General features: G+C 37.3%; 1 protein-coding gene across 3 annotated transcripts in view; it reads right to left on the reverse strand.

Moving 5' to 3' along the window:
• Window positions 1-725: 725 nt before the first annotated feature.
• Window positions 726-14,445, reverse strand: part of ddah1 (dimethylarginine dimethylaminohydrolase 1) — a 71,043-nt gene continuing 57,323 nt past the window's right edge. For all 3 annotated transcript variants that reach the window (XM_044129946.1, XM_044129947.1, XM_044129944.1), the window contains 2 exons: window positions 9,869-10,012; window positions 726-3,719 (listed from right to left, as the gene is read on the reverse strand). In XM_044129946.1, the coding sequence (XP_043985881.1) occupies window positions 3,603-3,719; window positions 9,869-10,012 (261 nt within the window). In that variant the 3' untranslated portion in view covers window positions 726-3,602. The remainder of the gene's footprint in view (window positions 3,720-9,868; window positions 10,013-14,445) is intronic.

Raw genomic sequence — 14,445 nt, forward strand, 5'->3', positions numbered from 1 at the left:
GTCTCAGAGATTGTATACTTACAATGAAAACATGTAAATGTTTAAGAATAATAAATTTGAAATTTCTTTTTTTTTTTTTTTTTTTTTAAATAAAGGCCATCAGGCTTCTTAGAGAGAAAAATCTTGCAAAGTCTTTGATAAGTATAGAAAAATAAAACCGAAGTAATAATAATAATAATAATAATAATAATAATAATAATAATAATAATAATAATAATAATAATAATAATAATAATAATAATAATAATAATGCAGGTGTTTTTATGTTGTTGTTTTTTTGTTGTTTTTATTTAATTGTATCAGGTAATTTTGGGAAATGCAAAGTTAGCACTTTGACCTACACCCTGATACAGTGCATCTCTCCTCTTGTGGTTAATGTGTGTTTTATATTGTCGCTGTTTTAAATAAAGTAAATAGTAAATCTGGAAAAGTATGAAATATATACATTATGCGCATTGCGCAGGGACCTTGTACTTTTTTCTGTAGCTCTTGTTTAATACCACTAGGTGGCAGCACACATCAACTTGCCGATACGTGCTGCCACAACGAGGGACTTCGAGGGACCACGGACTGAATCCGAACTAAAATCATACACTCACATTTTCTCAGGCTTTGTGATCTTGTGAACGTTTTGCATACACATATGAGATATGATGATTAAAATGTCATTATTTGTTTTAAAAGAAGTTTCAACTCTAAGGTTAATAAATGACTCACAACACAGATGAAAGCTAATGTTAATTTATTCATAAAAGAAGAGGAAAAGGCTCAAGTATAGAGTTCAACAGTTTGAATTAAAACCAAAACACCTGAGATGGAACAATAACACCTTAACAACTAGGAGTGGATGTAAACCCTACATGTTTGACGTTTTAATAGCTTTAAAATATTTTTACCTGAATCAAAATTTCGATAATTTTGCAATTTAGCTGTATTATTTTTGAATTACAGTCTGTAAGGAGAATCATTATACTGCAGCTAAGACATTAGAAGAAAACTATCCAGTCCAACTACTGTTTGCTATCACACCAGCAGCAGATCAGCAACGTCTGCCAGGGCATATGATGCCACAATCATAAAGTAGCCCAACGTTGTCCATGAGGCGTTAGGAGAAAGGTGGGAGACAGAATGTGTTCAAAGTGAGACAGGCAACAGAGGAAGAAAATTTAAAAGGACCAGTGTTTACTCCACAAGCCTCTTTTCCTCCCGACATGAATTCCTTCCATGTTTCATCACTGCCCACTTGCCCATACGCTAATGTCTATGGGGGGAGGTTGAGTCACCTCATGATGTCATTTCCTCAACTTTCACAGACAATCACACCGAGGACCAGAGCTGCCTCAGATGTGATGGACATGCAGGGTTGTGGTTTATTATAGAACACGTGTTTGTATTTATCGTGTTGTCATGTTTACAGGCTTCAAACATGAATTCGCCAACAACGGAAATGAAGCTACTTAAACAGCAACAACATTAGGTAGGCTTCTACTGGAAGCTCATCACACGGCTGTGGTTAACTGGTCCTGAAAACTCTGACTGCAATCACATTTGGTCCTGTTGAAATTTGTGCTACAGAGAGTGCTGACAGGATGGCATACATCAGATTCTGATGGAAAAACTGCCGAACAAGAACAACAAACATCCAGAGTAATCAAAAACACAGGCAGAACTAATGATGTTGGAGAAAGTGCAGCAACCTCAGAGACGTTCAGCGGGAGAAAAATCCTTGATTTTCCACAAAGGCACTGGCAGAAGTAGGAAGGAGGGTTGTGTTGGTTTCAATAAAAACATACAGTGCCTTAAAAAGTATTTTCTACATTTTGTCATGTTAAAACCACAAATGTTAATGTATTTACATTGTATTGTATGTGATATTTTACCACAAAGCAATGCATTGATATCTATCCCAGTCAGCTTTTATTCCAGTACTGCCCTGCCTTATGCTATAGTCATATTCCCCATCATCTCTTACCACATCTTGGTAAGAGATGACAAAAAGCAACGCCACAGTATGACAACGACAACACCTTGTGTCGAAGTGGAAATTGTTTGTTCAACTTTAGAAAAGAGGTTTTCAAAGGTTGGCATGGGGTTGTATAATCTTCTCCGCATTTTATGCCACAACAAAATGATTGTGTTTCTTGATCTTCATGATTGTTTGATAAGGGTCTAATATTGGGTCTTTAAGGTACAACTGCATTAATGTAGAAATTTAATCCCACAAAGGTGGCACTATTAACTAATTAGTTGACTTGGTTGCTGTTTGGAGGTATCAGAGTTAAGAAGGTTCAATACTAATAAATGTAACTCTTCAAAGTTTTACTTTAAAAAATGAAAACCATGTGTAATTTTCTTCCACTTCACAAATATGCACTGATTTCTGTTGCTCTATTACATAAAGTGAAATGCAATATCTGTGGTTGCAACATGACTAAAATGTGAAAAAAGTTGAATGTGTGTGATTTCTTATGCAAGGCACTACATTCATGATCTTTGCATGCATGTACAGTATATTTTAATTAATCTTGTTTTGTTTTTTTTTTGCAACAAACATGCTGTAACTGTTGGTGGTTGTGTAGTATTACATAGCAAACTGGATTTTAACAAGCAATTTGTTTAAGCAAGAGTTATTAAAAGTAAGAATAATAATGGATTTTTAGGGGCAGAAAATTAAACATCAAAACAAGAATGGATTAAAAAAGAAGATTACAATCATCATACCAGAAGACTTTTCAAGCGTTTTGCTACATTGTCATTTTTAAACATATATATGTATTTTCAGAATTAGATTCAGCACCAAGTGTATGGAAACAGTCATAATTTTGCTGTGAATGGGTAATAAAAGTGAAACTATGGTTTAAGTGACAGTTCCAGCTGAACTGGTTTTCTTGATGTTGGTCCAGAATACATTTCTTTAAAAATGTAAGTTTACTCACACTACGTAGGCACAAGAGCACACAAAAGGTAAATCACAGTCAAAATGGTGCATGTAAACAATATAAGCTAACTCTATACGCATCTTCTTTTAGATCTGCAGAACAATGTTATTAATATTTCAGCTTACAGTGACAAAATAGGAATCTGTTGAATCTGGGTTAATTTTCTTGAGGTTTTCTGTAAGGGTGATAAACACTGAACGGTATTCACAGGTTAGTCAATACATAAGCTATGAATCCTCATAAGATTCAAGGATGTAAATCAACATGGCACAAACATTCCTCTACTGATTTTAAACAATATCTAACATTATAAGAGACATCCGTTTTGGTCCTGTTGTTCACTGTTTACATAGTGAACACTGTCACTTTTAAATTTTAGGGCAAAAGAGCTCGATTATCAATCTTGATTTTTTTTTATTTTTATTTTTTTAATGACATTGGTAACCTGATGTTTTATGTTTATCACCTAAACTACTCTCACATTTTAACTAGCCTTATTGTAATTTCACTGTACTGGAGAGATGACCTGATGGTTCCCTTTAGATTTTATGTAATAAAAACCACTGAAAGTGTCCCCTAACTTGCTCTTTTTGTTGAACATTAAGCTGTATACCAGCTGCAGTGCCTGATTACCATGCACTGAAAGATCACTTTTCAACATGCTCAGATGCTTGGATTCTTGCTGATGAGCACAGAGCAGCAGGTGAGAGCTCCATCCACTTTAACTTTCTCCATATTGGACACAGGAATCAGCATGTGGTCTTTCAGCTTTTCAAACACCTGCAAGACACAAAGACAAGAGAATCAGCACAGATGTTCAATTTCATGTTATGTTTAATATTTAGAAAATTATGCCACATTCAGTCTAGCTCAATTGGAAAACATGTCTTATGAATTTGATTCTGTTCATTACGTTTCTGACCCAGTTTTTTAAAAGTGGGATTTCAGTCAGTGGCTCAGCTGCATTAAAAAAAGGTGTCTGGATAATCCAAGTTAGGATAAATAATTAGAAGATCTTGCCAGATAGTCAGGTTGATAGGAACTCAGAGTGAATCAAGCTATATAGCAGATTTGTACAACCCTATCCGGAAATCTTGTGCATTTGTCTCATTTCAGAAATGCTAAATGGCTTAATAAAAGCAAATATAAAATTTGAATGCTGCAAAAATTCTAGCCATAACAAGCTTGCAAGACATGACAGCTATTGCCATCGTGGTGATTCAAGAGTCACGTTACCAAAGGAAATCTTTACATTACAACATTTCTAGTAGAAAGTACACTCCAAGTTCTCTTCAGGTACTCTGGGTTGGTCCCCCTCAGCCCAAAAGTTTGCATCTTAGATTTATTTGTTTCTCTGAATTGCCCTTAGGACTGTTTGTCCCGTGATGGTCTGAAAACCTGTCCATGGTGTACCCCAATTATTTTTCACTGACCACTGAAGTTAGGCATCAGCCCACCATTGATAAAGCTAAAGTGCTTTTTCAAAGGTAAGATGATAAATAGCCTGCATTTGTATAGCACTTTATCAAGTCAGAGGATTTCAGGGCAGTTCACCTATTCATACACACATTCATGTTGGAAAGCTACATTGTAGCCACAGCTGTTCTGGGGCAGTCTGATACAAGCACATCTGCTATGCAATCAGCGCCACTGGACTCTCTAACCACAGCCAGCAGGCAAAGCAAGTAAAGCATCATAGCCAGGAGACAAGAACTGAGAGGTCCCACCGATTACAGGATAAATCCCAATCACCTGAGATGCTAGTTGGACTATCTGTAGTTTAGATGAAAACAGGACAGAGAAAAAAGAAACCAAAAACTGACTTATTTTTGTTTGCAATATTCCACAAATTAAAAATAATGTAAATCATAGTGATGTTGTATGAGGAACACATAACTGCCACAGGCAAATGTGCAAAGTACACAAAATGTCTTCTATGGACATTTAGCACTATTCATATGAAAAGTTAAATTCTGCCAGTGTTAACAAACTAAGGGTTTTCTCATTGTAGCTTCAACTTTTTTATATAAATACATTAAATGCTGCTCCCACCAGTCATTTCTAGCATTAACTGGTATGAACTTTACAAACAAAATAAAATTATTTGTGTACAGACAAGTGATTGTTTAATTTCTTTTGTTGGCATAGATCCCAGGGGAGAGAGACAAAATATTAAGCAAGAGAACAGCTCTAAACATTTTCTCGTCTCTAAGCAAATTCTCCAAACAAAAAAAAAAAGAAGAAAAAATGGAGTGAGAACTATTACAGCGTTCTCAAAAGACCCTTGTAAAGTAATGTGTCACACAGTGGCCATTTTCCAAAAGAAAACCACTGTTTTCCTACTGCACTTCCAAACCAGGACATTTTTCTCTTTAAACTTTTGCTTCAACCCCACAGTGATATCAAGTGAGGCCTTAAAGCACAACCAGGGGGACCAACTAAACACACTTATAAGGAGTGATGCAATATGGCGAACAAAGCTTCTGTTGATGCAGATGATATCTTTAACGTCACCACAATGACTACTTAGAATGTTGTGTAATGCAGCAACATAAGCCAGGTCTCAGTGCAACTGAAACAATGACACTCCCCTTTCACAAACAGTATTGTAGTGTTTGAAACTAGGGTGTTAATGCATGTTCCTACACAGTTTTCACATTATTCATTTTTTGTGCATTGTCTAAATTACTACACTGTGGAAATCTGCCTGTGCTCACTTGTCCCTAACTGCAGTCTGTTGAAAAGAAATGTCTACATGGCAACAGGAATGCGATGACGAACTTATCTGTAATGCTCAAAATGTTCAGCAGTATTAGTTCTCCATTGAAATTTGCAAACATTTCCATCCTTCTGTACTTCTTGACCTTTTTTTAATACAGACACCCACAAAAAGGAATTTATGTTTTCTATATGTCCATCAATATATTGTATTTTGCTTATCCTCCCCTTACTTAAACTATCCAGCTCATCAGCAGGACCCCAACACCCAAGGTGTTCCAAATCCACCAGGTCTCACCAAGTTCTGTCCAAGAGTCTGCTCTCACAGGCAGGTGCCCAGAAAATCTCTAATGGGAGGCATCTTGATTGGATGCCCAAACAACCGCAAATGACTCATAACAGAGGACCAGCGGCTCCACTTCAAGCTCCCACTGGATGATTGAGTTCCTCTCCCTCTCACTAAGGCCCACCCAACCTATGGAGGAAACACATTTCAGCCACTTATATCCGAAATTTTGTTCTATCAGTTTTTCACTGTTAGACAGTCATCATAAACCACAAGATTTCCCTATTTGGCTCTGCTCATTCTTTTCCTCAACAGACAAAGCCCAAGCCCTTAAGACTGTTAATAAGACCCAAGACAGTGTATCCATCTTCCATTATATTCTTGTTAACAAGACTCCAAGATACCTCAACTCCTCAGCAAAAGAGACTCAGCGCCAAGCTGTAGGGCAAAAGAGCTGACTCTTATCTCAGCTCAGGAACCATATAGTTCCCTGAGGATAACTATATGGCATCAAAATCAAATCATCGGCAAAAAAACAGAGCCTGAGATTCCAAATCAGACCCCTTTGTCCCCACACTTTAAGATTTTATCCATGACAAGGGTAAGACATGAGGGTCTCCAAACTGCATTGGGAACAGACTTCATTTTTTGTCCAAAACGCAGAGGCATATCTTAATTTGGCTATTCAAGGACCGAACAGCTTAAAAACAACCTTCACACCTAATGCTCCAACACAGCACTCGTTAATTCTCCAACACAACACCCATACAAAATACTCCAAGAGACATAGTTGCATGCACTGTCCAAAACTCCAGAAGCATTAGAGAGCCAAACTGAAAAGTCTATATTTGAAAATGGCATTTGCTTTTATCTTGCCATTTTGATTTCCTTGTGCACAAAAGTAAACATTTCAGTGACGGGTTTTTCATTTTCTTAGTGCCATTTTCAGTCAAGAAAAAAACTTAGAGGATAACTTTACTGCCACCAAAAAGTCTTACCCTTAGGTTATCAAATAAAAGGTTTTTCAGGAAAGGTTGAGACTTTGCAAAGCTTTTAGAAACACATTTACATTAATGACTTTTCTTCTGTTTATCAAACCTGTTCGCCCTCATATTCCCTCTTTTTTAAATCACATCAAGCCTATTATTACAGCAGTAAGGACGTATGTTTTGGGTCAGGTTGACATAGTCCCAAACAGTAAGATCATAAGTTACTGGGACTTTTGTATGCTTCATTTATTTAACTCCGGACTTCCAAGACATAGCTAACCCTTTCATATGCCAGATCTTCAGTCTGTCATACCCCACCAATCTTCTCATAACCCCCTGGTTTTGTTTGTGTGGAACTCTTATGTAACTTCACGAGCAGCTAAAAATAGAGCGGAGGTCAGGGCAGACAGTGTTTGGAGGCAGATGTCTTGCAGAGTGCCTCTGTGATTATGTAGACAAATCTCTACAGCTCACAGGAAGCGCAAGCAAAAATTTCCCCTGGGAAACGTACCAACTCCAGACCCACTACACAAAACATGACAGTCTGCTCTGATTAAGCAGCTCCTGCTGTTTTACTGCATCTGATGCTATTAATATATTTCCCTAAGTTAGAAAATCTTATATATGTGCAAATATGGAACAAAAAGTAGACTTTGTAATAGTTTCTGGTATGCTTGAACAACATAGATGAAACTGTGTCACAAATCAGCAACAGTGCCTTGTGTGTTAATCCTTGAGCTTATATTTAGACATTGTAAACCACAAATGTAAATGCTTGGGGGTTTTATGCGATAGACCAGCTCAACTTGGGGTAATGTGAGAAAAACAACGATACATGGTTTTCAGAAATGATTAGAAATAAAAATGCATGGCGTGTTATTGTGTTCAGTCTCAAATTGCGACAAACTCTCCCACCTGAGTTGTGGATCTTTGAAGCTCCTTCTGAGTCTCTATCAGCCTATTACCTGCTTTTCTGAATAGTACTATCATTGCATTGAACTGAGTAGTGGTGCATAGCATGTTCAAAGCTTGGGATATTGTTATATACCGTAACCTCCCCTTATGATTCTCCACAACTTCACCCATGACCTTGCATCATTCTTAGTCTTCATGAGGCTTTAGTTCACAGAAGTTCCCTTTTTACCCCTCAGTAATGTGGTAATTTGTGTTGGTCTACCAGAAAAATTGCTGTAAAATTTATTGGCGTTTGAGGCTGATGGCAAAAAGGTTCTGGAGGAATACTTTTGCAAGGCACTGTACATTCTTCACAAACCTATCCAAATAGACTGTTAAAGGTACTCCCAAAGCAAGCAGCATTATATACACAAATAGATTTTATCATGCTCAAGCTAAATCCCATCAGCCAATCTTCCTGGAAAAAAACAGAGACTTCTTTGCGGATTTAGGTCCAAAGACACATCATTTTGTGAATTCCTCCTTCTAAAAATAGCTGGCAAGGATTGGGCCTTTAACCACAGAGTACATTTTGAGGTTTGAACACTGTCTCTGCAGACTGTGTGTTGCCAGGTTTAATCTTGTGAGAACCATTGTGACTTGTTGTGATTTGGAGTCACCCCAAAGAATCAAAATAACACAGCTACTGCTCAGTCTTCCCTGACCCAGCAGACAAATGGAGAAAATAACACATAATTCATGTCAAGCAGCCACATGGAATATACGTGTCATGGGTCAGAGACACAATTTTCCTTAAATATAAGCCGTTTGAGACTTTAATGCTACTGTACTATATATTTGTGGGAAACATTTAGCCGTGTATGTTTCTAGACAAGTGACTGTGCAAACATATTTTCTTAGGGTTTAAACAACGAGTGATTCAATAAAATAAAACAATTTTAAAGATTGTTTTTTTTTTTTTATGGCATTCCTCTGGTCATTGGCAAGCTTGGTAGAAATGGTGTTTCTTGTGAAGAAGAGGCTCACAAATCAAAAGGACTACCTGGTTGGGTAACAAAATCAATTTGGTTCACTTCAATCTAGAAAATCAAATGAAAGATGTTTTATGGCTGGTGGTTGGTTGGATGGATGGATGGATGGATGGATGGATGGATGGATGGATGGATGGATGGATGGATGGATGGATGGATGGATGGGTTATTCAACAATAAAAGCAGTTGAAAATGGTCAGTGTTATTTATACATTTTTAAATAATAGTACTGTGCAGACTTTTGAGAATAAAATGTTTAAATTTAAACTTTGGAATTGTACCATTCAATAAAGTCCAATCTTTGGGGGGACTAAAATAATTTTCTTAAAGTTATCAAGAAAAATATTTTCTTACAATGTACTCTTTAAACAGTTTATCATCTTTTGGGTGGTACCTGTCTGAAACAACAAGTAATTATTTTTCCGCTTAGAGTAGTCAAGTAAAGGTTTTAGTTTAAATGTTTAGGATTTCAAACCAGAAATGACACAGCTGAAAGACCTACAAAATGGAATAAAAATAAAAACCTGCACCTCTCAACAAAGATGTAAAAGTTTGGAGACTTTCAGTGTAATCGCTATAACTAAACTCTTTTGTGTATAAAATTAGATTTGATTCATTGTCACTGAAAACATCCATTTGGACCCGCCTCAAAGAATGACTCAAGTTTTGATGGAGAAGGTAAAACGCTTTGGTGTTTCTTGGTTTTAGACTTGTCCAAACCTGGTCCACAACAGTTCAATTCATTGAAAATTGCAGCTTCTTTTGTTTAAAAAAGCCCGCTGTGGTCAGAGGAAAATGACTATGTAGCTCAGAGGTCTGGGGAGGATGAAATGTAACATAGACAGCCTCTCCTCAAGTCTAAGCCGCCAAGCCAATCTGGCTGTCCTGATGGTGGTCCTTCCTACCGCAGGTGTTACTGTTTGCATCCTTGATGACAGTGTAATTGTGCATTTGAGAGAAAGTAAGTATGGGATTTGAGATGAATATTACCTTCACACTCTCTGGAAACTCCTCCGCTGTGCAGTGAAGAAGCACATGTCCTTTGTTGGGAAGATTCATGTAGACACAGTTGGCAGCAATGTCATCTGGCACCGTCAGTTTGTCATAGCGATGGTCGCTCATTTGCTGCATAATCTGATGAGGAAACATACATTTTGATATAAATTTGAGAGTCCACACAGTGGATAGAAACACAGACACAAAACCGACTTCCACTCAGATTCCTTGACTCAGATTCGAGCCCACAATTCCAAAAGCAGCTCAGCATCCTTTGATTCGCCAAACCGCTATGGGTGACTGAGGGGGGGGGTCTTAATGGAGAACACAGGAGCAGACAGACATTCCTTCTCAGCAGTTGTCATGTTTTTATGTAATCAGAAGGAGCTTAAGGTGGGATGAGAGGCTAAGAAGTGGGGGCCAGGAAAAGAAGATGGTCATATTGCTGAGTAAAAGTCAGAGTGTTGAGGATGTTATGACTAGAAGTAAAGCAGGTTTATGAGCAGAACATCTGTGGATGAATATCTCTTTTCTTCAAGAGATATATATTTTTTTGTCCATCTCTGTGCACCTTGGCAGCACGTGACGTTGCAACAGAAACATTTGGATCTCTACAAACATGTGGGGGCCATACTCGCTACTGATTTGCATTTTGAATAGCAGCACATGACATTTTAGCAGCATGCACTAGCCTGCCTTCTCATATTTTGACTGTGATTTTTGGAAATTCTTTGAACTCAGCCAAGTGTTTAAGAAAGGAGCGATAGATTATTTTCTGATGAAAAGCACAATGTTTTCATTTGGTCAAGTTTTAATTTAACTCTCTACTAACACACACACACACGCAAACACACGCACGCATACACACACAACCTAGACAGCTCACAGGAAGTGGATCAGTTGTATCAATAATATTAAGGGAAAAAAAACAATGTATTTAGAGAGTAATAAATACAACTTTTAAAGAGGAGGTGTAAGACAAATTGTCACTTCTCTAAAAGAACTAGACTTCAATTTTTTTTAGAAAAGTTGTCTAAATTGGTCCATAAGAGTGCCATTTTTATGCTTTTGTGCAAATTGTTATTTTTATGTAAATTTGCATAATTCTCCAATATTTGGTTGAAAACCATTCTAGTGCTGTCATATTGGGCTGAGAAGTAGATACTGCAGTTGAATTTTCTCATCTCTTACAATGGCACAGCTTGTTTGATGTCTGTCACAGTCCTGAGATGGAGTTGGAAAAGCAATTGTGGTGTGCATTGATTGATAGTGATTTTCAGTTATCTACATGTGCTATTACTTTGCAATGTGTACACAGAGTAGAATAGGCCTCCTCTGCTCTAACTGCAGGTGGCTTGCTGTGTGAGACTCATTGCAGTGGTTAGGAAGTAGGAAGGACTGACAGCAGTACTCACTTCTCACACAGTCAGGACAGGTGGTGTTTGGTGCTTTATATATCTTCAATAACAAAAAAAAGTTGCCTTTTTGAATAAAAGAGAAAACAAAACTTCAAAGGGGTCTGAATAGTTGGTAAATATATCAACAAAGTTGAGACATTGGCAACAGTCCTGCTTAACCCCCTTAACTTGACAGAGTCCCTCGTCTCTTGGCTCTGTCCACTTTTGTGGAATAAAAAAAAAATCTGAGGGTGGTATTTGGCTTACTCACAGGGTTTAGTTAAATTTTAATAAATGTTTTATTAAAGTGAATATTATTGGGGCAAAAATGCTAAAAACGAATAATAAGGAATCTAATATTTAATAAATGGACTAGCAAAAGGTAAGGCAACTAATAATTCCATGCATATAACAGAATTGAAAGCTGGCAACTTATGACCCTGTAATGAACTGATGGTGCAAGAATAATTTCCAAATTGCTAAGTATAGGCAGTTTGTGTGAAAATATCTCTTTATGTGCAACCAGAACAGGTAAATACTCAGGTCATGAGTGGGTGTGCTCCCTCTTATAAAGAGGGATTAAAATCACAGCACTAAACCTTGATTCCACCAAACATCATGTTATTTTCCAAATGGCATAACCTTAATCAGAGTGACTCTTAATTTTGCACTCAAATAATTTAGAAATGGACTGAATCCCAGGCGAAAATTATGAAATAAAACCTTGGGCCTGAAGTTCAATATAGTCATCCTAGCTGCAAATTGAGGTCTAAGTCTCATGCAAATAAACATTGACTCTTGCCTGGACACTGGCTTAGATCCAGTTAATACAGAGAGTGGTTACCGGGGCAGCATAAAGTGCCCAGTCAAAGGTGGTAAATCTAAATATTTACAAGAAAGTAATTAAATCCCTTCTGGGCAAAGAACTGGCAAGCAGATAACAAGGAGTCTCACAATTTACTGGATCTGATGCTCTCCACTGTGATAATCAGCATAATCTGCATTTTGAACCCTGGTATGAATATTTATAAAACTTCCCATGGTGCCTTTAAAAGTTTTACAACTCTCCTTTTCACTAAGCAACAGCAACACATGAAGTAAATTCTGCTTACGGCTCCAACAAAATCCTGAGAAAAAATGCCAGAGTTTTCTTGCTGAACACAGTTAGTTACTGTCCTTCTGGTAAATACTACAGTTATATGGAGCTGTGGTGAAACAATAGTTATATTGCTTAAAAGCAAGAGGATTTTTCTAATCTGTGTACACTAAAGTACCTACTTTTACAGATTAACATCTTGGCCTTATAAAACAGTAAAAAGAAATATTAAAACTTAAAAATATATATATTGTTTCCAGAAAGCACAGAGGGGAGCAAAAAACCTCTAGTCATGTTGACAAAATATGAAAACATTTCTCAATTTGGCTCAATCTGACCTTTAGTGTGTGGTCAACTCATCATCTTTGAAAACTGAAGCATGTTAGCATCCTTGAGGTGGAGATCAGATGCTGACCAGTGGGAAGGGATGACCTCATAAATCAAGCAGGGCTATGTGAAGTGGTGACTGATGATGTCAAACCTGCTGGCAGTCTGCTGCAGGGCGTGGTTAGTGTGTATGTGTGATTACAGGGAGTGGGAGCTGAGGCCTGTGACAGGGGTTGTATTTTAGGATGATGACTTTGTGGGTGAAGCTGGGAATTGACGGCCGCAGATAGATGACGAAATCGGTCCAATCAGTGTGTACTCCCATTCCTATGAGAGCTAAACACAGATCCACAGTTCTGAGTCTTGTTGCATAGGCAAAAGCAAAGCCGTCAGCTTATTTAAGCATCAGAAAACCACAGTGTTTTATCAAAAGTATTTATGCCCCATGAACTTTATCACATTTCTTTCCCATTTCAGGGACAAATTTCAGGGATTTTATACACTAGACCCAGGATCTGCTGCCTGTGGCTTAAGAGGCTCTTTGGACATAACTCACTGGTTCTGGCTAAAAATTACAAAGAAGCAACTAATGTTTTTAAAGATAAATACAAAAAATGCAGGATTTATAGGTTTTTGTGTTTTTTATAAAATAACTGCAGGAAATTTACACAATAGAATGAAACTAAAACTACAAGTAGTTTATTGCTCCCTATTTTTCTTGTCATAAAGCTGAAAACTTTACATAATTTTTCACAAATAAACATCCTAAATAATAAAATGCATCCATCCTCCGTTTGTAACTGTTTTACATATTTTTTTAGTTAAATTAAATTCTAAGTGGTGGTTTTTAAAAATTTATTTTGAAAAATCCTATAATAGATATTTAACAAAAGTTATGAGGGGTAAATTTAATTCCCTTAATCTTTTGTGGTAGAAAAGCATAAAACAAGGGAGAAAACATCTATAAAGTGAACAAACAGCATCGTTTAGACAGAGGAACACAACACATGTGGGAATATTCAAAGCAGGCTTAGATTGTAACCCTGCCTATAACACAAAGTGCTATTCAACCCATCACACAAAAACGAACCGACAACACATGGAAGCTGTGAGCATTGATGAGAAATGGATGGAGCTAAATACAGTTTAAACACAGAAGACAGCTGGATAGAGGCTGAAAAAAGATTACAGTTACTACAGTTGAACCACATCTCCTGGCAGGACATCAGGACTTCTCAGTCAAAGTCCAGACCTAAATCTAACTACTAATTTAGAGCAGTGGTTCCTAAAGATTCTCTTCTGGACCCCCCCAGTGGTTCCCAAAGATTTTCTGCCCCCCCCTTCTATAGATTACAATAACCCCCCCCCCAAAAAAAACCAGAAAAAAAAATCAACTGGGCACACACACATTGTTCAACCAGACATAAACCTATACACATATTTTGTTTTCAAACTCCACTGAAGTTTATTACACACTTCAGGTTGCAACAAAACACACTGCAAACCATCTTAAAGATGTTTTGTTTTTCTTTTTTTTTCCATTCATCCATACTGCTTCCCGTGCCCCTCCGGCAATGGCACTGCGCCACCTCCAGGGGGCACACCCCACACTTTGGGAACCACTGATTTAAAGCAAGGGTTAAAAATTGCAATGCAAAATGTTGTCCATCAAATCTGACTGATCTTGAAAAGAAGAAACCATTTTAGAAACAACTCTTCTTCTTACACTTCACATGCGACACTGAGTACAT

This window comes from Gambusia affinis, linkage group LG10 (assembly GCF_019740435.1).
Source record: "Gambusia affinis linkage group LG10, SWU_Gaff_1.0, whole genome shotgun sequence".
NCBI classification, from domain to species: Eukaryota; Metazoa; Chordata; class Actinopteri; order Cyprinodontiformes; family Poeciliidae; genus Gambusia; species Gambusia affinis.